This window comes from Xenopus tropicalis, chromosome 8 (assembly GCF_000004195.4).
Source record: "Xenopus tropicalis strain Nigerian chromosome 8, UCB_Xtro_10.0, whole genome shotgun sequence".
In the NCBI taxonomy this organism is placed as follows: Eukaryota; Metazoa; Chordata; class Amphibia; order Anura; family Pipidae; genus Xenopus; species Xenopus tropicalis.
The window spans coordinates 73,418,677-73,440,857 of NC_030684.2; the positions used below are offsets into that span (position 1 = coordinate 73,418,677).

At 40.8% G+C, this 22,181-nt stretch overlaps 2 protein-coding genes across 6 annotated transcripts in view; both read left to right on the forward strand.

The window, feature by feature from the left end:
* The first annotated feature begins 2,547 nt into the window (after positions 1 to 2,547).
* LOC100488859 (HAUS augmin-like complex subunit 3) lies at positions 2,548 to 10,789 on the forward strand. Of its 4 annotated transcripts, none has more exons than XM_031891255.1 (5): positions 2,548 to 2,638; positions 4,075 to 4,980; positions 5,078 to 5,502; positions 7,374 to 7,590; positions 9,941 to 10,789. In XM_031891255.1, the coding sequence occupies exons 2-5, from the start codon at positions 4,105 to 4,107 to the stop codon at positions 10,160 to 10,162; spliced, it is 1,740 nt and encodes a 579-aa protein (XP_031747115.1). In that variant the 5' UTR covers positions 2,548 to 2,638; positions 4,075 to 4,104; the 3' UTR covers positions 10,163 to 10,789. The 4 variants fall into 4 exon arrangements, with proteins under 4 accessions (XP_031747115.1, XP_031747118.1, XP_031747116.1 ...); XM_031891258.1 differs by having other exon boundaries at positions 7,374 to 7,609; positions 9,941 to 10,027; XM_031891256.1 differs by having other exon boundaries at positions 2,573 to 2,654.
* A 1,053-nt stretch (positions 10,790 to 11,842) lies between these two features.
* The window catches only part of notch4 (notch 4), a 49,510-nt gene continuing 39,171 nt past the window's right edge, over positions 11,843 to 22,181 (forward strand). For both annotated transcript variants that reach the window (XM_031891253.1, XM_031891254.1), the window contains exons 1-2: positions 11,843 to 12,341; positions 21,249 to 21,321. In XM_031891253.1, the coding sequence (XP_031747113.1) occupies positions 12,290 to 12,341; positions 21,249 to 21,321 (125 nt within the window). In that variant the 5' untranslated portion in view covers positions 11,843 to 12,289. The remainder of the gene's footprint in view (positions 12,342 to 21,248; positions 21,322 to 22,181) is intronic.

Below are 22,181 nucleotides of genomic sequence, written 5' to 3' on the forward strand. Positions count from 1 at the left end.
TGTAAAAAAGTAATTGAGAAATTAAAGAAAGTGAGAATAGGGAAGGAAAGGTGGTCTGGAGAGTGGGCCTAAGGTTTTCTGGTGGGCCTGTGACACCCCAGTCTGACACTGACTTAAGGTGATTAAGAGACTGAGTGTATAATCCCTTATAGGCAAACAAACTGTCACATGCGTCTGAGGTGGCACCTTTGTGACACTGTAGCTACTCCCTTGAATTCAACCTCATTCAGGCGAGCAGGGTTTTTTTGTTGTAATGAGCATGGCATGTGGAGGAAGAGATGATGAGAGGGGAATGCAGTGGTGTTAGCTGACAAGGGGATTAGTGGGCTAATTATTTATTTGACTGTGGGTCTTCTCTGATCCTGTACTAAGGGGCAGAATTATTAAAATGTGAGTTTAGAGCTTAATAAATAAAAACTCATCTGTGTTCTATGCATTTCTATTATTATTAGAAGGGTATTTATCAATTGGTGAAAGTTAGAACTCACCATTTGATAAATAACCTTCTAGAAATCCCATAGGAAAGAATAGAAGTTGGGTAAGTTTTATGTATTAAGCTCTAAACTCACATGTTGATAAATTTGCCCCTACATGTCATGTGCACCCCTTAGCATGCATTTACATGCTACTTGCGATGAGGGAATGTTGCATCCTGTGCCTCATGCTAAATAAAAACCAAGGCATGAGGTACAGAGCACAGCTTTAAAGGGACACAGACAAGCCCTGTCCTTACCACCTGCCATAGGCGCCCTGATATGATTTGTGTTAGACCCCTCTATACTGTCTCGAGTGTCTCTTTTTTGGCTTTGCAAATGAGATTTGTGCCAACTTAAATGATTGCTGAACCAATGCCAGCTACCCTCCAGCCTTCTGAACTAGAGCTGGCTACATTTCAGCTGTCTGTTCCTGAGTGGACTTCCTTCAAGCAGCCAAACCCTGCACTGCTTCCTAGCTTATTCCTGTGGTAGCTACTTTCCAACAGCTTGCCAGGGCCTACCTCAGGAACCCCCTCCCAGTCCTGAATTCATCCTCCCTCTGCCAACCTTTTATAGTTCCTAACACTTGCAGTGCCCCTTGCACTCTTGCGACTGCACCCACCCACGCACATACTGCATCATGTTACTTTGCGGCCAGGTGGACTGCCCAATTGCTAGCACAGAGCGGATCTGGGCGAAAAGATAATCCAAAGTGTAGTATACTTCCATTCTCCAGGGATGTGATACTGTATGGGCACACACACAAGGGGATCCTGTCAAACTAAATAAACAAAGGAACACCACTTTAGATTGGTCAGATAATTGAATGAAATATTGCGGCGATCACAGCTTAGGATTCAAGTGTGCCCTCACATGATTAAAAAAAGGTAAAAAATCATACTGGTTTTAAAGTTGTGGAAGAAGCACAGGAATCATAGCTATGAGGGAGGACCCAGGACATGTCAGGATGTTATTTAGACAACAACAACAATAAGAGATTCTCTGCAGTAACCCATTATCAATATATGTAGGACATTAAAGGAGAAGGAAAGGCAAAGTCACTTGGGGGTGCCAAAATGTTAGGCACCCCCAGGTGACTTGAATCGCCTACCTTTTACCCTGGGCTGGTGCCCCTGTTCAGAGAGAACAGCACCAGCCCGGGGTACCTGCAGCGCTTCCTCCTTCCTGTTTCGCTCGCGCGCGCATGTGCAGTAGAGTGAAAAGCTGAACTTTAACGGAGAAGTCGGCTTTTCACTCTACTGCGCATGCGCCTGTCGTTTAGTCGCAGCGAAACACAGCAGGAAGGAGAAAGCGCATCGCTACAGGTACCCCGTTCTGGTGCTGTTTCTCCTAACAGGGGCACCAGCCCGGGGTACAAGGTAAGCGATTAAAGTCACTTGGGGGTGCCTAACATTTTGGCACCCCCAAGTGACTTAGCCTTTCCTTCTCCTTTAAGACATTCTGTGCATTAAGCTACCAAGAAATGCCCTCCCCTTTAAGCAAAACAGGGATTGTTTGTCTATATATTGCAATGTACTTCAAGCTGGCCAACTGCGTCAAAGTCATTCCTTCTGGCCAGTCCTATGCTGACTTATGTGATTCATTAAGAATTCTACTGCTTCAATATACATTTAGCAAAGGAACTAAGTTTTACCTGCAACTTACTTGCTTTCAAGGTTAAAACCCCCACATGGTTGCCCTTTTATTGGCCCCACTGGGATCACCTGACTGTAGCTGGGAAGGGTGGGAGCTACAACTTAGCAAAAAATTGCAATTTGTTTAGTGTCTTTTTGTGTGTGGTTTTGCAGGGACTTGTATAATAGCAAAAATTGTAATGTTATTTCCATGTAAATCTGCATGTGACCTATTTTCATAAAGTGTACAGAATAGTTTGGGGCAGCACAAAGTTATCATGAAAATATCTGTTTTTAAACATTATTCAAAAATTCAAAAAAGATTTATCATTCACCACTTTGCTTGTGCAAATTATGTAACACTGGCAACAATAATTATGTGTCACCTTTTCTGAAAAAAATACAGACCTATCTTTGTTATCTTCCCTATAGTTGGTCAGATAAAATTCCAGCCAGGTGGAAACCCTGCTAGACTTGTTTGGGCCAGGTGGGAGCCAAATGGTTTACTCTGGTCAGACAGACACAGAGGTAATGTCATTATCAGGTACTTTATGTGGAAGGGATATATTTATGCATTTTTAATTTAAGCATTTGTATGAGCTTTGCCTGGGCTCAAAAACTTTTCAGCCCTCACCAATATAGTGGAATTTTATGTATCAAATCATTGAGCGAATGGGAAATTCTGATACTTACAATTAGTTATGCGTTGCTGGGATGTGATTATATGCTGCTGTGACAATATAGCTGAAATATGTAGGTCTGGTGAGGCCCAGGAACAGAACCTACAATGCTACTATAAAGATATATAAATAGCAAAGAAGGGTGACCAGATCACTTGAAAATTCAGGGACACCTTGCAGTTCTGCCCTGCAACATGTATTTATTAGACATGTGAATTTTTAAGTGATCTGGTCACCCTAATGCAAAGGTTAAATAAATGTTATTTTGTTGGTAGCAGAATTGTGTGGGTGCTGGTGTGAACACTGTCCTGCAGGCACTGTCAAGAACTCTCACACCCTCCAGCATATTATTAAGGTTTAAAGCACAACTGGATTTGCAGCGTTAGAGATCCGAGGTTAGGAACCAGCACATTGTATGGTTGCAAATCTATCATATAAAGTTTTAATATGCTAAATTGTGTATTAATTAGGGTTACTAGATCTGTAGAAAATTCAGGTAAATAAAATCCAGCTAGTAGGGCTGCACTGATTGCAATTGCAACATGCATTTATTATATACGTCTCTGAATTTTCAAATGATTTGGTAATGCTAGCAGGTAAATACTTATATACTTTAAAGCAGTTATATACTTTGTTTTTAATGAAAAACACCACCCATCTTTTTTTTGCTCATGGAGCATGGTTAATGGATTTGAAAAATCTGAGTCCATCAAAATGTATAAATTGCATTTATATCCATTGTTTAATATGTATTTTTTGAGTTCAGATGTCTATTTTATTGTATTATGAACACATGTAGAATTCATGAAGATGCAGCATATTACATTTTAAGTGCTCTTACACACGGGCGTTTTATTCCGTGTTACCCTTTGGTGAACAAATGCAACCCATTCTTCCTGATCGCGCTGTTCTCAATGAGGCATTTCACCTCTGCCTGGCGCTTGTGTGTGCCTCAGTCAGTACAGTGTGATCCAGAAGAATGTGCTGCATTTCTTCCTGTGTTCCCCTGCATAAAATACTGACCATGGGGGAATGTAGGATGAAACACCAATGTGTAAGAGCCCTAAAAAAAACACAATGTAAAGCAGCTAATATAAAACACAGATTTTTGGTACTGGTGGGTACAACCAGACAGGATAAAATGTAATCAAGTAACATCATGCCTTATGCTGTGTTCAAATCGGTGTCTCAAAAGGGTATCAAACACAACAAAAACTGCTTCTCTTTTGATCTTTGCATTTATTCTCCTATATACATAAACTCTATTTTTTACCTTTGTTTTAGACTGCTGTCCTTATATAACCCAATTCAAAAATGTTGGCTCGTCAGAGATCCACCTGCTTTCTTTTGGACCCTCCCCGTGTACATGGGTCAGACTTTGTGGAGATGCTACAACTCATTGGTTATCCAGGAGCTGCGGACTTGAAGGGTGAAGATTTTGATTGGCTATGTGAAAGTAACGAGGAGGCAGAAGTCTTCCTAGGTTGGCTGTGCGGGGCAGTTGATCAGCATAACGCACTGAATGCAGAACAGTTAGATGCCTACAGCACTCTAATAGCTTCAGAACAACCAATTCTGGAAGCAGAGGAACTACACAGTGTATATGTAGGCAGAGGCGGAAATGAAGGAGACTGGGAAATGGAAGATATGAAAAGTTTAGAGGAATTAGAGGCAGAGGTGCAGAGTCTAAGGAACCTCAGATTGCATAGGCTGCATTCTAGGAACAAACTGGAGTCTTTGGGATTTGTATTACTTCACAATCGTCTGTCTTTGGAAAAATGGGAAAAAGAGGAAGACAAACTTCTAAGTCGTGCTAAGGAAGGGCTGGCAGGCCTGAACACAAGGTCTAATGCAGCTCTTGCAAAGCTCCGAGATATGGCATCAGAACTTGGTGCGTTGCACTGTGCTCAGTCTGCTTCTGATCTCTTTGTCTCATTATTAGATCTAGAAGGTTACATGAGACTAGAGGAGACATGCTGGGGGGAGCTGGAAGAGTCTGCCATGAGGATGTTGCCAGTTAAGAAAGAAGAGGTAGAGCGAGATAGAAAGGCACAACAAGAAATTGGAGAAGAGATTGAAAGGATGAGAACAGTTTGGGCATCTCAGAGAATGCAGCTAAGCTTAGCCCTAGGAACTCTGAGTGGAAAGGAGGAGGTGCTGAGCTGGATAAATGGAAATGAAGCAGAACACGTAAGTTGCAGAGTTTTAAAATGCACAAGTTTTATCTGATAAGTTATATGTTGTTTAATATGTTTTTTGTTCCCTTTGTTGCCATGATATGCATCAGTGGGATCCCCTAATGATTCCCTCCTTGGAGAGAGAGGCCCAATCATTAGAATCAGAGGTGGAGACTCTGCAGATTCAGAGATTGCCTGCATCTGTGTGTGGGGCATCTTTGGGGCTATGTATTCCTGCACATCAGGGATGGCTGCACATGAAACAGGACCAACTCACATGGGTAGAGCAAGTCCAGGCACCAGTTGCAGATGCTTTAATCCATCAGCTATCTCGCCTACAGCTTGTTGAGCTGGGTTTATTGGCAGAGATGAAGGAGCATCGCCAAACTGAAAGGCTTCTGCGAGGTTTGATAAATGAAATGGGAATTAGGAACAGTGATCTTGGGAAGAGAATACTGGGACCAATGGAGCTGCGACTCTCTTCACAATGGTTGACCCCTCTGCGTATTGACAGTAGGGATCAAACAGCAGTAAGGTAATAATGTCACTACTAAATCTGTATGTGAATTCATAACCCACCTTGACTTCAGATTATCTTTTCCTCCAATTCATTTTTTGTAATTTTTTTCTTTTGTTGGTTCCATAGTAATTTTTTACTTCTTTCAGGCTTTGTCTTACATCCTGGCTCCTGCCACATGGGGTGGATTCTTGGCCTGCAGATAGACACAGGCTGAGAATCTGCCCCTACACTTCAAAAAGCTTATTGATGTGCCTGGCCTGGTCTGATGCAATGACTCTGGGTACAGGTACATCAATAAGCTTTTTGAAGCCTGGGGCAGATTCTCAGTCTGTGTTTATCTGCAGGCCAAAAATCCACCCCGTGTGGGGTTGAGAAAGTAAGAATGTTGAATTGTATGTTGTTCCCCAGTGTAGCCTTAGCTAAGGACTACGGCACTGAGCCACAGAGAAATTCTCTTCTGGAGTAGGGCAGAGGGACGTTACAGGAACACCGGACTGCTAGAACTGGAAGGCTAGTCTAAGGAAGGTGGCCGTGAGTATTCCATGACCTGTTGGGCCATGGGTAATTGTGACATGTGAGATCGGTCCTGTTTGTGGTGAACCCACTGTATGATACTGTGAATGGAAAATACTGGCCCGAATGTGAATTAATGTTATTGTGTTGACAGAAGAATTGTGCAGGTGCTGCTGTCCTGCTTAAAGGCTGAGAATCTGCCCTGTGTGGCAAAAGCCTTAGGCTGATGGCAGACGTGGCATAGGGCGGATATCTCATTCATTTGGGTGCAGGCACAAGTAGGAAGCGTAGGACGGTATTTTCTCCAAGCGTTTTTCCGCTTGCCGAAAATATCCGCCCTACGCCACGTCTGGCATCAGCCTTAACCTGTAAAGTGCAGTTCACCTATAATAAACTTATCAGTGGGGCTCAAGTATCAAAACTGGAAAACTGCACCTGGGCAGTAACCCATAGCAACCAATCAGCGATTAGCTTTTTTTCAGGCAGCTGCAGGTAGAACAATGAAAGCAAAAATGTGATTTTGTCAAGGTGAACTGCCCAATTTTCATCTTTTGTTCTCTAATATATCTCACATATTGGTGTGTATAGTCCAAAAATGTCAAAAGTTTGGGTATATTACAGGAATATGTTAAAGTGGATGATAAAACAACCCAATAAATTTAGGGATTCTGAGAATACCTCAAAATAATCTACTTCAATTTTTTTCCCCCAAAAGATAAAAAGAAAGTAGCCCTGGCTGCCTGAACGCCAATATCTGCATTTGAGGAGTGGGAAGAAATTGGAAGTGACTGTATATGGCATGTAACCAATATAGAGGGGCTGGTGATCACTTTAATTTCATGGGTATGCAAGTTTCAATGCTGCCAAAATGAAACTGTTTGTTGGCTGTCTTCTCTCTAAAATGGGAAGTATAGCCTTTATGTGTGATATCACTTTTAGGCACCATGTGCATGTTTCTGATAGGCTCCCACTGCACAGAAAAATCACCCATCAACCACTTGCATTTCGGCAGCATCAGTTCTAGGGTGACCAGGGCCCCCAGAGGGGTTATCTAACGATAGGTTCTAAAAAAGAATTGTATCATTGTAAGTATATTATAAAGTAGTTTATGTGTTTTATTTTTTTTAATTGCAGCTAAGTACGTTTTTGTCAGTTCCAATTGCAACCCTCTTTTTATTTTTTTATTTTATTGATTCCTGAACGCGCGTCAAGACAAGAAAATGCAATGAAACATAAATGCAATAAATCATAACACTTGTGAGGACAACCAGGCATAATATAATAGAATCAATTAGCTAATGTGGTTTAGGTACACTAATGTTTTTAGTTATTCTTTGGTCTTGTCTTTAACTCAGAACTATTTCTTCACATAGGCTCTCAATGATGCTGGATGATCCAAACAACCAAAAAGAGTTATTTCCAAAGTATGAGGCATTGCAACGCAGGGGAGCAGCCCTTGTACAGGAATTAATGGCACTAAATAACAAGCTCCATGGATGTCTCCCTCAAACAGCAGGCCTTGAGCAAGAATGTGATGAGCTTCACCACTGCCTGTGCCGAGGAACACCCAATGTGCAACTGAGAGAACCGGTCAGATATAGATAGACGTGTAAGGGGGAGGCATTACCTCATTTGATTATGAAACATATGGCTCATTTAATGAGTCTTCCATCATCATTGCTCCTTACAGAAGGTCCATGAGCTGAGAACTACAGTATTGGGGCTGAGTACTAATTGGTTTCCTTTTTTTTAAATCTTGTGACACAATATGGTTGTAAATCTTCTAGAAATAACACAGGTGTATATTATACTATAGTTCACATTGGTTAGCAAATGTCCAGATAAGTGCATCTTATTATATAAAGTCATATACATTTATGGACTTTATGGATCCATCAGTCACAGGCTTCAAAAAAGCATCTAGAATTGTAATTCGCAGTTAGTTTTTAAATGTGAGATGGTAAGAAAAAAGATACAGTAAATTACAATTGTACCATTACTGTATCTGATGTGTACCAGTTCTTTTGAATCCGTAACGCTTGCAGCTCTTTTATGTCTTTGTGCAAAGCTGCTACCTTCTTTATCAATGTTTGGGACAGATACTAGCCCATTCTTCCTAGAAGATTTGCTGCAGGTTGTTCACCAACTCATCTTTAATATGTTCATTTTGAGTTTTGTTGCTTTAGGATTTATTAAGTAAAATGAAAGAATTGACCAAGATTCCGAATGCTGTAGCTCGGCACTCTTAGTTTCTGGTCAGTGAAAAAATACTATTTCATAACAAATTATTTTCCATGCCGTAACTTTTAATTGAGGAGTTAAAAAAAAATGCTTCTTTAAAATTGGCCGAATTTGCAGATTATTTTTCTGCATAATGTAAATATTAATGTTTGAAAATATTTTAATGCCTTTATTTGGCTATAATGTTTAAAAAATCCCAATAAAAATGATTGAAACTAAAATTGGCCGAATTTTTAATCCATATTTGCAAATGACAAATTTAAAGAGAGGGGGCAGCCCTTTAAAGCAATGTGGTACCTTGAAAGGGCTGGGCCCCACCTAAATAAATATTTGTGGGGTCTGGGGTGAACCATTTTTTCTGGCATCAGCCTTTTCCCCATGGCCTGCTTGCTAGCTAATTTTGGTGGGTGGCAAAGTGTAAGGTACAAGAGGGACTGGGGTGGTGGGACTACTATACAGCAGACCACTGCACACCAGGCCCCTCGTGACCGGGGGGAAGGGGTCTGATCTGTTGTAGTTACACCACTGCTTTACAATTGCATTAGGAGAACAGGGTTAAAGCTTATTTTCACTTATATAGCATTTACCCCACTAGGAACCTTCTCATGCCACTCAAACCTACCCAGACTTTGAGAGTATTTCTGCTCATGGGCTTTTAGCCCTCATAGATGGGGAACAAACTTGGAGGCAAATGAAGCCTGAGAGTTTTTGAGCTTCAGTTATTTCTGTGCACTGTGCAAAGCCATTTATAAGAGTTTTGCTCACTAGGGGGAGTTCCTACTCTAGGAACATGTACACAGCCTCTATCAGGTCTTTCAGACAGATTCAATCCTTGCCCCCTCACCTCGTGATGTAAAAAAGAAAAGCATAAGAGCAGGAAGTGCCAGATATTTATAATTTGCTTCCAGTTTTTTTACTGGGAGATGTGAGATTCACTTACTGGGAGGGTAGTTCTTAGTTAGGCTAATGGCAATGGGTCACCAGTTCTACTTACCGTTCAATACACAGGATTTTGAGGCTAAATTATCAGATATACTACCAATGTTATCTGCTACACCAGTGTGGTAGAAAGTTTTATTTATAGCTAAGAAATTTGCACATATGAGTTTGAGATTGTCAGATAACTCTACAGACCATTTGTTAGTTACAGGTTTTCTGTTGAGATGGGCAGAACCCCAGTGAAGTAGTCATTTTTGGGGCAAGGATAGCTTCGATGGTGCACATGATTTAAAATTGAGAGGGGGTTGAGATTAGCACAGCTGATCTGGGAGATTGGACTAGATAAATGGAACCTGACAAATAAAGAAGGCTATAGAACATGAGAGATATACAAAGAAGGATGGGGATTATGAATCTTGCAACTTCTTACCAATTTTATATGCTAAATTTCATTTGTAGCAGCTATCCTTGCAACCACATACAGGTATGGGATCCCTTATGTGGAAACCCATTATCCAGAAAGCTAACTGATCTCACAATACAGACAGAAGTCAATGCATTTACTTTGCTGCCAACTTTGCTCCATTTAATAGGGGATGTTTAGCTGATGTTGAACAACTACTAAAGTCTGTCAGTTCTGGAAACTTAAGTTCAATAGTTACAATAGAAACCACATACTTGTCCATTTTCCTGAAATTTCTAGCACAACGTGTAGGTTACCTTGCCCAGTGACTATATTTACTCTCTTTCTCTCTTACAGATTCTAACAGTTTCCTTTGAGACACTGTCTTCTTCAGTCTCACAGTTCAACCAGTGGTGTCTGGACTGTTTGAGGGATTTGGAAAGGAAGAAGCTTTCTATTCAGACATCTCGCCTTTACCAAGAGAGGCAGCTATATGTGCTGTTTTACCGGGACCTTGCTCTGCTAACTAAAACTGTTGAGGATCTGGAGAAGCGCATAGAGGAGCTCCAACTGGACTAATTTTAGGGTTAATTTGTTGTGTATCATTAAATAAAAAAGCATTCACTTAGTTATTTGGTGTCTGCCTCTAAAGAGCTTTGCTGGCAAAAAAATAATTAAGAACAATATACATGGGTGCTTAGCATTAATTTACATGCAGATGGACCAGTGAAAATGGGGTAGCCAAGTCCCCTTCTACTTAATATACCAATGCAAAACTTCAGGGCACTTTATATTTGATAAAACAGTAAATCTGGAGTACCCTGACTTTTTGCATTGGTATGCTGAAAGAAAACAGGCCTTGTAATCTAGTGGAGTGTTTTAAATTACATTTGATGAATACTAGCAAATAACCTAAGGTGGACTAGGGCCAAATGACCGAAATTAAAACAGTGGGTAAAGGGGCCGTCGGACTGAGGACTGCATTAATAAGCTGATGCGGTCCCCGATCCAAAGGGAAAATCAAACCTGCTTGATTGTCATTGTCTTGATGTTTTTTGCCCGGATATGGATGGGGAGGCCCTGTACACGGGCAGATAAGCTCCCAACTCAATCTAAAGGACTTGAATCACCAACTTAACTCAACCCCGAGTATGTCCACCTTAATGTATATGCTATTGTAGAGTAAAAATGCTTTTACATTTTTTGCATTCTCGTTAATTCCAATGCCTTCCACAGTTTCGCTAAATTCTTCTTATCTGCAGCAGTCTCTTTTTGTACTTTCACCTTTACTTCAAGAACAGGTTATACACATGGTAGGCAGTATCACCCATGAAATGTTTGATGCGCAAAATAGTTATACATTTATCAAAAATTCCAAATAATCAACCATACAAAAGGACAAAGGTACCTCAGTGCTCCATGTTTCCTGAGCTCCTCCCTCATAAAACATGTCCTGTCATTGGAGATTTTTTTTAAAGGAATGTTCAAATAAACATTTCAAATGTGTTACTGCCTACCATTTATATTACAATTTTGTTCAATCGGGGTCTATGTCTGGATTCACACATGTATCAGGTGGCTTACTCCTCTTAAGTACTTGTTATAATTGATTGTTTAGTTAATACTCTGGCCCTGGTAACCAGAAAGTAGACTGTGGGACTACATTATTTATTACCTGTGTTTATTTTTTTAAGGCCTTTACTCATCTTAAATTCTGTCATCAAAACCACTACCTAGTTGATAGGCTCAAGGACTATAACAACCATATAGCAGTTAAAATGCTGATGCCTGAGATCTGCAGAAAACCATGATAATAAAGACTATTTGTCTTGCTAATAGGTTGTTTAATTAAGTAGTTAAGTTTAGTTTTGACTTTTACATTTAAAAAACATATTTTGCACTAGTGAGACATAGCAACAGATACTTGCTTTTCAATGGCTGACTACTAAATGCTATTTGCTCATTTATTGGAGAGAGTGTCTACACCTGGAGCTAATTTTATTACATTAGCCCAATTGCATTAAAGACTGCAGAGTATGCTGGCGCACATTTGTATGTGGACCACGGGTTTCCATGTCACCTTAAGCCTCAAGTTATGTTGGATGCTCACAAGAAAGTATCACCACCTGGCTGATGGGTTAAAACTTCTGGGGTGTTCCATATTGACTAAGGTGCCACAGAGACCAGGCACACAAGGTTGCAAAGCCATTTGTCAAGTTGTATATAAAGCTGAGGTATACTAAGATTATATGAAAGTCAATAAAGGATTACTTAAAAAAGGATGATAGGGAACAAATTACACACGGGAAAGGAGATTAGTAATGGATTATATGAATGAAGATAAGTTTTAGGAAGAGACTTTACTGACTAACGTGACAGTTTACAAGCATTGTTTGGATTTTTTAGAAAATGTTAGTAATTTCCCATAACTATTACTTGTGCCAATATTCCTCAAAAGTGCCCCCTCCCTTCTCTTGCCTTTCTGCTCAGTTCTCAGGCTCTCCCTATTGTCTGCGCTCAGGAAGTGTTCAGGGTGCAGTGTGTCCTATAACGGTATAGGATGGGGGAAGTGTTTTTCCTGTCTCTGACCTCACTTATTCTCTTATTGTGTGTTTGGGGTGGAGGTGGGCAGGAGGGGGAAAGAACTGCCCAAATGCCCGACGGCTAGTGGAAACCTGTATCCAGTGGGTTAATTTGCCAGCTGACATGGGCACAATATGGATATTGGTGCCCATTATTTTTCTGCCATTATGTCAAGGTAAGAGACCTACATTGTTTCATTCTCCAGGACTACAGGGAAAAACAGAGAATTTCAGTGTGTTGGATGTAGGCAGCTCATATGCCACTGGACTAGGGACTAAAGCAAAGTATACCAATGGGACAGGTAGATGTAATCAATTGTACCACAGAGCAATATTCTCAGAGATTTGATAGAACAAATATTATATACAGATATACTGTATTTGGAGATAAAGTACTATCCAAGGTAGTTCTAGGAGTACAGTGACAGATACATTGGATTGGGTAGTATCTAACACAGAAACTATATAAATAACGGACGCTATAGTGGCATACAATTTGACTGCTCTGTCTCTAAAATCATTAGACATGGTGTGCACTGTATGTGCAGCACAGTAAGGGGTACTACAATAGAAGTGCAGGATGCAGGTGCAGGGGGTTATTGTGTGTTGAGGAAACAGCAAAAGAATATCAGACATGGCTGGTGACAGGATTAAAGTTAGTGACTGAATAATTATGTAGGACAGGGATCCCCAACAGTTTTTACCAGTGAGCCACATTTAAATGTAAAAGAAAAAGTTGGGAAGCAACACAAACATGAAAAATGTTTCTGGGGGTGCCAAATTAGTTCCATGATTGGCGATTGTGTAGCCCCTATGTGAACTGGCAGCCTGCAGGAGGCTCTCTTTGGAATTAAACTGGGTTTTTATGCAGCTGAAACCTGCCTCCAAGCCAGGAATTCAAAAATAAGCACTTACTTTGAGGACATTGGGAGCAACAACCAAGGGGTTGGTGAGCAGCATGTTGTTTACAAGCCATTGGTTGAAGGTTAACAGGTGCAGGATATGAGAGATTACAGAGAGGTAAAATCCACAGAAAAGTTGTAAAAGTGGTGGCAGCATGGTAGGGCAAGCTCAGTTAGACAAAGTGGCAGTAAAGGAAGACAAAGAATATATAGCAGCTCTGCACCTATTGTATTTAAAGGAGGCCTACTTTGTCTGCATAAATCTTACCTCCATATGCAATAGCATCACTCGTGAGAAATTTGTGTATCAATGCCAGCTAAACTAAGATCAATCAGTATAAAAATGTTGTTTTGTTAAGAATAGGAACATCCTTGGACTAATACAGTGGCTTGCAAAAGTATTCGGCCCCCTTGAACTTTTCCACATTTTGCCACATTACAGCCACAAACATGAATCAATTTTATTGGAATTCCACGTGAAAGATCAATACAAAGTGGTGTACACGTGAGAAGTGGAACGAAAATCCTACATGATTCCAAACATTTTTTACAAATAAATAACTGCAAAGTGGGGTGTGCGTAATTATTCAGCCCCCTGAGTCAATACTTTGTAGAACCATCTTTTGCTGCAATTACAGCTGCCAGGCTTTTAGGGTATGTCTCTACCAGCTTTGCACATCTAGAGACTGAAATCCTTGCCCATTCTTCTTTGCAAAACAGCTCCAGCTCAGTCAGATTAGATGGACAGCGTTTGTGAACAGCAGTTTTCAGATCTTGCCACAGATTCTCGATTGGATTTAGATCTGGACTGTGACTGGGCCATTCTAACACATGGATATGTTTTGTTTTAAACCATTCCATTGTTGCCCTGGCTTTATGTTTAGGGTCGTTGTCCTGCTGGAAGGTGAACCTCCGCCCCAGTCTCAAGTCTTTTGCAGACTCCAAGAGGTTTTCTTCCAAGATTGCCCTGTATTTGGCTCCATCCATCTTCCCATCAACTCTGACCAGCTTCCCTGTCCCTGCTGAAGAGGAGCACCCCCAGAGCATGGTGCTGCCACCACCATATGTGACAGTGGGGATGGTGTGTTCAGAATGATGTGCAGTGTTAGTTTTCCGCCACACATAGCGTTTTGCATTTTGGCCAAAAAGTTCAATTTTGGTCTCATCTGACCAGAGCACCTTCTTCCACATGTTTGCTGTGTCCCCCACATGGCTTGTGGCAAACTGCAAACGGGACTTCTTATGGTTTTCTGTTAACAATGGCTTTCTTCTTGCCACTCTTCCATAAAGGCCAACTTTGTGCAGTGCACGACTAATAGTTGTCCTATGGACAGATTCCCCCACCTGAGCTGTAGATCTCTGCAGCTCGTCCAGAGTCACCATGGGCCTCTTGGCTGCATTTCTGATCAGCGCTCTCCTTGTTCGGCCTGTGAGTTTAGGTGGACGGCCTTGTCTTGGTAGGTTTACAGTTGTGCCATACGCCTTCCATTTCTGAATGATCGGTGGAACAGTGCTCCGTGGGATGTTCAAGGCTTTGGAAATCTTTTTGTAGCCTAAGCCTGCTTTAAATTTCTCAATAACTTTATCCCTGACCTGTCTGCTGTGTTCTTTGGACTTCATGGTGTTGTTGCTCCCAATATTCTCTTAGACAACCTCTGAGGCCATCACAGAGCAGCTGTATTTGTACTGACATTAGATTACACACAGGTGCACTCTATTTAGTCATTAGCACTCATCAGGCAATGTCTATGGGCAACTGACTGCACTCAGACCAAAGGGGGCTGAATAATTACGCACACCCCACTTTGCAGTTATTTATTTGTAAAAAGTGTTTGGAATCATGTATGATTTTCGTTCCACTTCTCACATGTACACCACTTTGTATTGGTCTTTCACGTGGAATTCCAATAAAATTGATTCATGTTTGTGGCTGTAATGTGACAAAATGTGGAAAAGTTCAAGGGGGCCGAATACTTTTGCAAGCCACTGTATATTAACAAAGATTATCAACCAATTTTTTTTTCATTGTCTAAAGAAGTAGACTTGAGTAGGAGGTGCCCTGTTGTGCTTGATTTTGTGTTCCTTAGTGTTGTAGTAGCACATTAGTAGCACATTAGTTATGTATGTGGTTGCTGCCAAGGACCTTTTTTGCAAATTGCAATTTGTGAAGAAGGAGTTAACACTTGTACTCATAGTTTCAATAAAATCCCTGAATTCATCCATGTATACATCACAGTCACTGTGACTTGCTAGGAGGTTACACACAGTAGGTGTTTTGCAGGAGGAGATTGCTGCCATTGTGGGGTCAACTAAATATGGATACCACTTAAGCAGGTCCCCTAGTTATGAAAGAGGGGACCCCTGTAATACAGAAAAGCTCAGGCCTCAAATAAAGACAGTAAAGGTCAAGGATGTCCACTTTAGCCTCCAGCTTTTGCTGAACCTCAAAACTTAACTGTTAATGTATCTATTATCTATATATTAATAATATGCCCTTTCTTACTTACCCTAGACCTGACACTTTGCTTCAGTAATGTTTTGGCTTTTTGAAACTTTCTAATGGACCCTATCATGTAGAATAAGTACAGTATTGCCCCATACATGCGAGCACAGGGTGTGGGTGCTATATGTACTGTAAAGGACATGCTGCCCTCTGCTGGGGGCACTAGGGGGTGCATTTACTAATCCACGAATCCGAATGGGAAAAATTCGGATTGTAAACGAACATTTTGCAACTTTTTCGTATTTTTTGCGATTTTTTTCGTCGCCGTTACGACTTTTTCGTAAATTGTTGCAACTTTTTCGTAGCCGTTACAACTTGCGGGAATTGTCGCGATTTTTTCTTAGCCGTTACGATTTGCTCGTATATTGTCGCAACTTTTTCATAGCCATTACAATTTGCTCATATATTGTCGCGACTTTTTTGTATTGAGCGCTCGTAAACGGTGGGCAAAACTTTCAGACTTTAGCATGATTTTGGAAGCCTCCCATAGGGCTCAATGGCACTCTGCAGCTCCAACCCGGCCCAAGGAAAGTCTCCCATAGGGCTCAATGGCACTCTGCAGCTCCAACCTGGCCCAAGGAAAGCCTCCCATAGGGCTCAATGGCACTCTGCAGCTCCAACCTGGCCCAAGGAAAGTCTCCCATAGGGCTCAATGGCACTCTGCAGCTCCAACCTGGCCCAAGGAAAGTCTCCCATAGGGCTCAATGGCACTCTGCAGCTCCAACCCAGCCCAAGGAAAGTCTCCCATAGGGCTCAATGGCACTCTGCAGCTCCAACCCCGCCCAAGGAAAGTCTCCCATAGGGCTCAATGGCACTCTGCAGCTCCAACCTGGCCCAAGGAAAGTCTCCCATAGGAATCAATGGCACTCTGCAGCTCCAACCCAGCCCAAGGAAAGTCTCCCATAGGGCTCAATGGCACTCTGCAGCTCCAACCCGGCCCAAGGAAAGTCTCCCATAGGACTCAATGGCACTCTGCAGCTCCAACCTGGCCCAAAAAATCGCAAAATACCGATCATTACGAAAAAAAACGCATTCGGACGCTTTTCGGATGTTCGTGGATTAGTAAATGTGCCCCTAGGAGTGGCTGGACTATTTTAAGCATTTGGATAAACTACTGTGGCTGTACCAGGGCTTTTTGGCTAATGGAGACACATTGTCTGGGTTATGGAATGTACTGTGTGGATGCAGCAAGCTGTGCATTGTCAATGTGATAGCAGCTCAGGTTCTGCTGTTGTGAGAATTTCCCACAATACATGTACTGTATATGTTAATACATGTTAAAGCATATGGACGGGTTTATAAAACTTAAGGTTTGTAAACCTCCAAATGGAGCAACTTTGTGAGTTTTGTAATGCCCTATAGGTGCTGGAATAATCAAAGTTTTTTCGGACTGGTGTCATGAACAAGCTGAATATAGGCCCATCATCAACAAAAAATAACTATTTTCTACCACTGGCCCCTCGCTGTGTGAATATTAGTAGGGGGGGGGGGCAGGTTTCTGTAAGATAATGGGGCATGCATGTTTTAGAAAAGGGAGGCATATGAGGTGGCCGGTATCAGAGGGAGGGGCTGTGAGTCTGTCATAGAGCATGTCTGTCTGTGTGATACAAACTCTGCAATTTCACAGATAGATTCCACTTCCAGCTTTTGCCAAACACTGAGGCCTCTTTTAGCCTGAGGATCTGAGGATGCTGGCAGTTGTAGTAAAACATCTTATAGGTGCAAATAATATGGTGATATATGATATTTGTTTATGGAAACCTTACTGCACATTATATAGTGTATAGACTTTTATTGAAGGTCTATTTTCTGTTAAATTGTCTTCATACCAAATTGCCCATTATTCTGCTGTGATTTTAAGAATATCCAGGACAGTAATTTGTGTTTTCCCAAACTTCACTCTAATTGGCTTTTAATGTGGGCAGGAATGACCTGGACAGCAAACAAATACCCCAAAATTAACCCTCAGGGGCTATTTACTAATATTCTGAATGTTTACCTGGTTTATTTTATTTTATTTTTTTTCAAAAATAAAAAAATACATGATTTACTAAAATGCTTTTCTTCATATCTGAATGGGTAGACCCTTGGAGGAGATTAACACAGTTCATGAATTTATGGTTTAAGGCAATACCTTGGTATTATAATATTTAGTCAAGGGACCCCTTTGCTGATAAGAAGGTTACAGACACAGGAAAACATTGGTTTATCAGTTATTCAACCTTTTTCCAAAATAAACAGGATACCAAACAATTTATGGGGTATATTAACTAAAGAGCAGAAGGTGACATTTTTATCATCAAAATTGAAAATTCAACCATGACATTGGCAATTTAGCAAAAGTCAAGTGCAGCAAGTTTTTGTAAACTAACTTTGTATTGGTGAAAAAATATTTTCACATTGGCAAAAATTCCCAGGGAAATTTCTATATAAACCTTGGCTGGTGAATATTCTTTAAAGAATATTCCCTATTAGCATAGTATGAGAAAAATACACTAATGAATTTCCACAGGAAAAAATCTGCATATCTTTTTTACAAAAGTTTACTTATAATTTAGTAATTATAAGATGTGTTGTAAAAATATACCTGGCCAGTTTAGACAAAAAAGGAAAAAAATCAGACTTTATAGTAAAATGCCCCAAAATATTATCCAACTGACAATGAATCTGTACTTTCAGCTGAGTCTAGACGAGCAAATATGTAAATGTTCCTGTCTGGCATTCAGACTGAGCCCCCTTGCCCTAAAGTTTGGGAACTACTGCCTTAGAAGGAACAATGAAAGTGCTGCAAAGTGCATTTTGGTTCTATTATAGGAGTAGAGAAATAAGTACTAACTCTCACTGGTTTATTTCTGGATCTGGATTCAAATCTATTATAGTATACAGACTGAAGGTACCTGTCACCCTTAGAAATAATTCTAAATCCTTTTCTATCATGTTAGTTGAGCACATAAAAGTGCCATTTTGTAAACACTGTTATTTAGTCAAGCTTTGTATCACCCCAAAATCTTATACATCTGCCATCTTGGTGATATCTAGGAAGTGCTGCATGGAAAGTTAAAGTAATTGTAATTAAAAACCTGAGCTGTCAGTCATATATAGGCTGCCCCGTCTCTGTATCGCCTCAGGCATAGAGGTGGGGCAGGCAATATATGATTGACCGCTCAGATTTTTAAATACATTTATAACAGATATGGATGATTTAATTAAAAAAAAGAATTTGGGTTTCATGTTTAATTTTTTTGAGGAATTTTATTATACAGCTTTTTATGTGAAGGTGACAGGTCCCCTTTAAGATAAAGAGCTGCTTGTTCTGTAATTAGTACTGAAATAGCATGATAAATGATGGCACGTGAGAAGGACAACACTGAGCCAGATACAGTACTGAAATGCTTTGTCATGTAAATATCAGCATGTCTGTATCTTTTATGCTTGAAGCCTTGCCAGCAGGATTCATATTCACAAAGCATTCATTTATTTTAGTTCCCACATAAAACAGGAAAAAATAACAGGAAGCGACACGTCTATCCCTCCTAATTACAATGTCGCCTTTGCAATATCCCCCACCCAACCAGAGTATCTCCTCCTCTTATCCAAAGTTTGTGCATTCCATTGTGTACTTGCTCTAGGGTGGCCTGCACCTAGAATTTCTGCAATTGCTCCTGAATATTTCAATAATATAATACACCTATATACCACATATCTCTGACAAAGCTGAAAATATGTTCTGGCTACTGCTGTAGTTTTAAATATTAATACACTAATACAGCAGGGCTCATTTACTAATGCAATGCTGACTAGCTAGTAGTACATCAGACACTAGAGGACACATTCATGAAAACGCGAGTCCGAATTCCGAATGGGATAAATTCGGATTGGATACGATAATTTCTTAAGATTGCAAATATCACAAATATGCTTACGAAAAAATCGTATTAGTCAGGATAATATCGTATTGGCGATCCGAAAGTCACTAAATTTTCATATCCAAACGATCGTAAAATGCAGGAAAACCTTGCCGACTTTGATCCTTCTGTGCATGATTTTGGAAGCCTCCCATAGGAATCAATGGCACTCTGCAGCTCCAACCCGGCCCAAGGAAAGTCTCCCATAGGAATCAATGGCACTCTGCAGCTCCAACCTGGCCCAAGGAAAGTCTCCCATAGGACTCAATGGCACTCTGCAGCTCCAACCCGGCCCAAGGAAAGTCTCCCATAGGGCTCAATGGCACTCTGCAGCTCCAACCTGGCCCAAGGAGAGTCTCCCATAGGGCTCAATGGCACTCTACAGCTCCAACCTGGCCCAAGGAAAGTCACGATACCGAAGCTTGAATGAATCTGAAACTTTCATACTCGGCTCGACAATACGATTTTGTCGCACAAATTGTGTTGCAAAGTACGGAAAAGTCGCAAAAAATACGAAAAAGTCGCCGAAAATCAGTGAACGAACGCAGAGCGTTCGTAGATAAGTAAATGTGCCCCTAGGTGTAGAACATAAAGCAGGACCAGAACTATTTAAAGGGTTTGTTCACCTTCACAACACTCTTTTCAGTTTTATTTTAATTATTTTTTATTATGCTTTTTTAATTTGCATTACAAAAAAACAGCTTAACAAACCAGGATATCCCAGTTGACCATATTATATGGGGAGAAGGGGATGTTGGGGGGGGCTGACTCAATTTAAAAAAGTAATGCAGGTAGGTACTCAGACAACCATGGGGTCCACAATTTGCCAAATTTTTGGGGACAGCCCTGCTTAAGTATGTCAGGTGATACAAGAGGACTGAGCTGCTGATCATTTCTATCCACTGCCTTTTTTTGGGGCGGGATGTTCCAACTTCCATTTAAGTGCTATTAATCTTTTGGCTTGTATAAAAAGGAAGTATAATAGTGTTCTTTCTGCTATGGTGGGGGCTGTATCTTCCACTTGGTTTAGTAAAAGTAGGGTTAAGTCCAAGACTTAATAGGTGGCTAATTTCCTCATATATTTCTGACAAAAAATTTTTATTAAGGGGACATTCCCACACCATATGTATAATATCGGCTGGAGAACATGAAACACTTTTCAGTTATGTGTTTGAGATTTATTGGAAGTTAAAACATTTTTTCACTTGCTTTCTACTTTTCATTTTTGATGTTTTTCTGAATTTAGTTAGTACCTTGCTCACCAGCATCTGGGAATGTTATTGCCCCACAGGAGTGCTAGGCTTCCGCAAGAGATGCCTCCAGTGTGGGTTGCCATACACAGTGGCGTACATGCACAAAATGAGTGCTTCTCCCAGTGTGCTCATTTTGTGTATATGTATGACATTAAGTGCATGCCCATAATGATCAAAAGCTGTGGCACTTCTCTCACTGCCATAATATGGCTGCCCACAGTGGAAGCTCCCTTTCAGTGTGGATGGCCTAATGCTGGGTGGGTGGTGCATTTAAAAAAAAAATAAAAAATTTTCCCAACTAGAATGCAAGCTCTATTAACCTGCACCTCTGGTGGGGAAACAGTAAATAAAGAAATACAGTGAAATGTGTTAGAATTAATGACGTGAAGATTATAGATGATTAAAGACATTAAATTCTTAAATTCTCCTTAACTTTGCCTTATATGGGGCATATCCTAGATATGGAACTTTGGCACTTTGCCATTTCTTTACAGTACTTAACGTTTCCTCCATCTTTAAGGTTTGGACTGCCAGATCCCCTGCAGAAATGGAGGTGTTTGCTTATCCTTAGAGAATGGAACTCAGATATGCAGGTAACTTTACTTATTTTTTCTTACATGTTCACCTTACATGTTATGTGTGCGTAGGAGATGGATAAATTAGTTACCCTTTATGTTGACAGGCAGTCTCCTAAAGTAATAGATAGCTAAGTGGGGTCCTAAATCAGATTTAGTAGGGAGAACTGTTTCCTGTGTAGTAGAGTGCTACTGGCAGTTCCATAACTGGCCAGGAGGGGTCATTGTTCTATTGCATAAAAGGGAGACACTGATAGGTTTGCTCTCTTTCTTCTTGGAATCCACCTGGGCAGGTGGAAGTAGAGTGGAGCCTGGACAGAGGCAGGCTTAATAGGTAGAGTTAGTTGGAAGGCTATCTCTTAAAGCTCACTCTAGGGGTGAGGGTATTTAGTGAGCCTGATGCTCCTACCAGAAGTAAAAGGATTAAAGTCCTTGATGAACTACCCTCAGGAAAGGGACTCAAGTGAACAGACTTTTAGGGGAAGATGTGTCCCCATCTAAGTTACACTTGGAGGGCCTGAAGCTGGGGGCTGAACATTTGCAGGTTGACTATCCACAGACTGGTTACTGGCTCCTGATTGGTAAACACTTCTTAATGTTCTATTTGTGAGTATATGCTGAACAACTGTGTTACATAGTTAAGTTGGGTTGAAAAAAGACCAAACTCTACCAAGTTCCATGCGAACTCACACATCTATACACTCACATACATAACCCATATATACCAACATCAACACTAACTGTAGATATTAGTATCACAATAGCCTTGGATATTATGCTTGTTCAAGAACTCATCCAGGCCCCTCTTAAAGGCATTAACAGAATCTGCCATTACCACATCACTAGGAAGGGCATTCCATAACCTCACTGCCCTCACC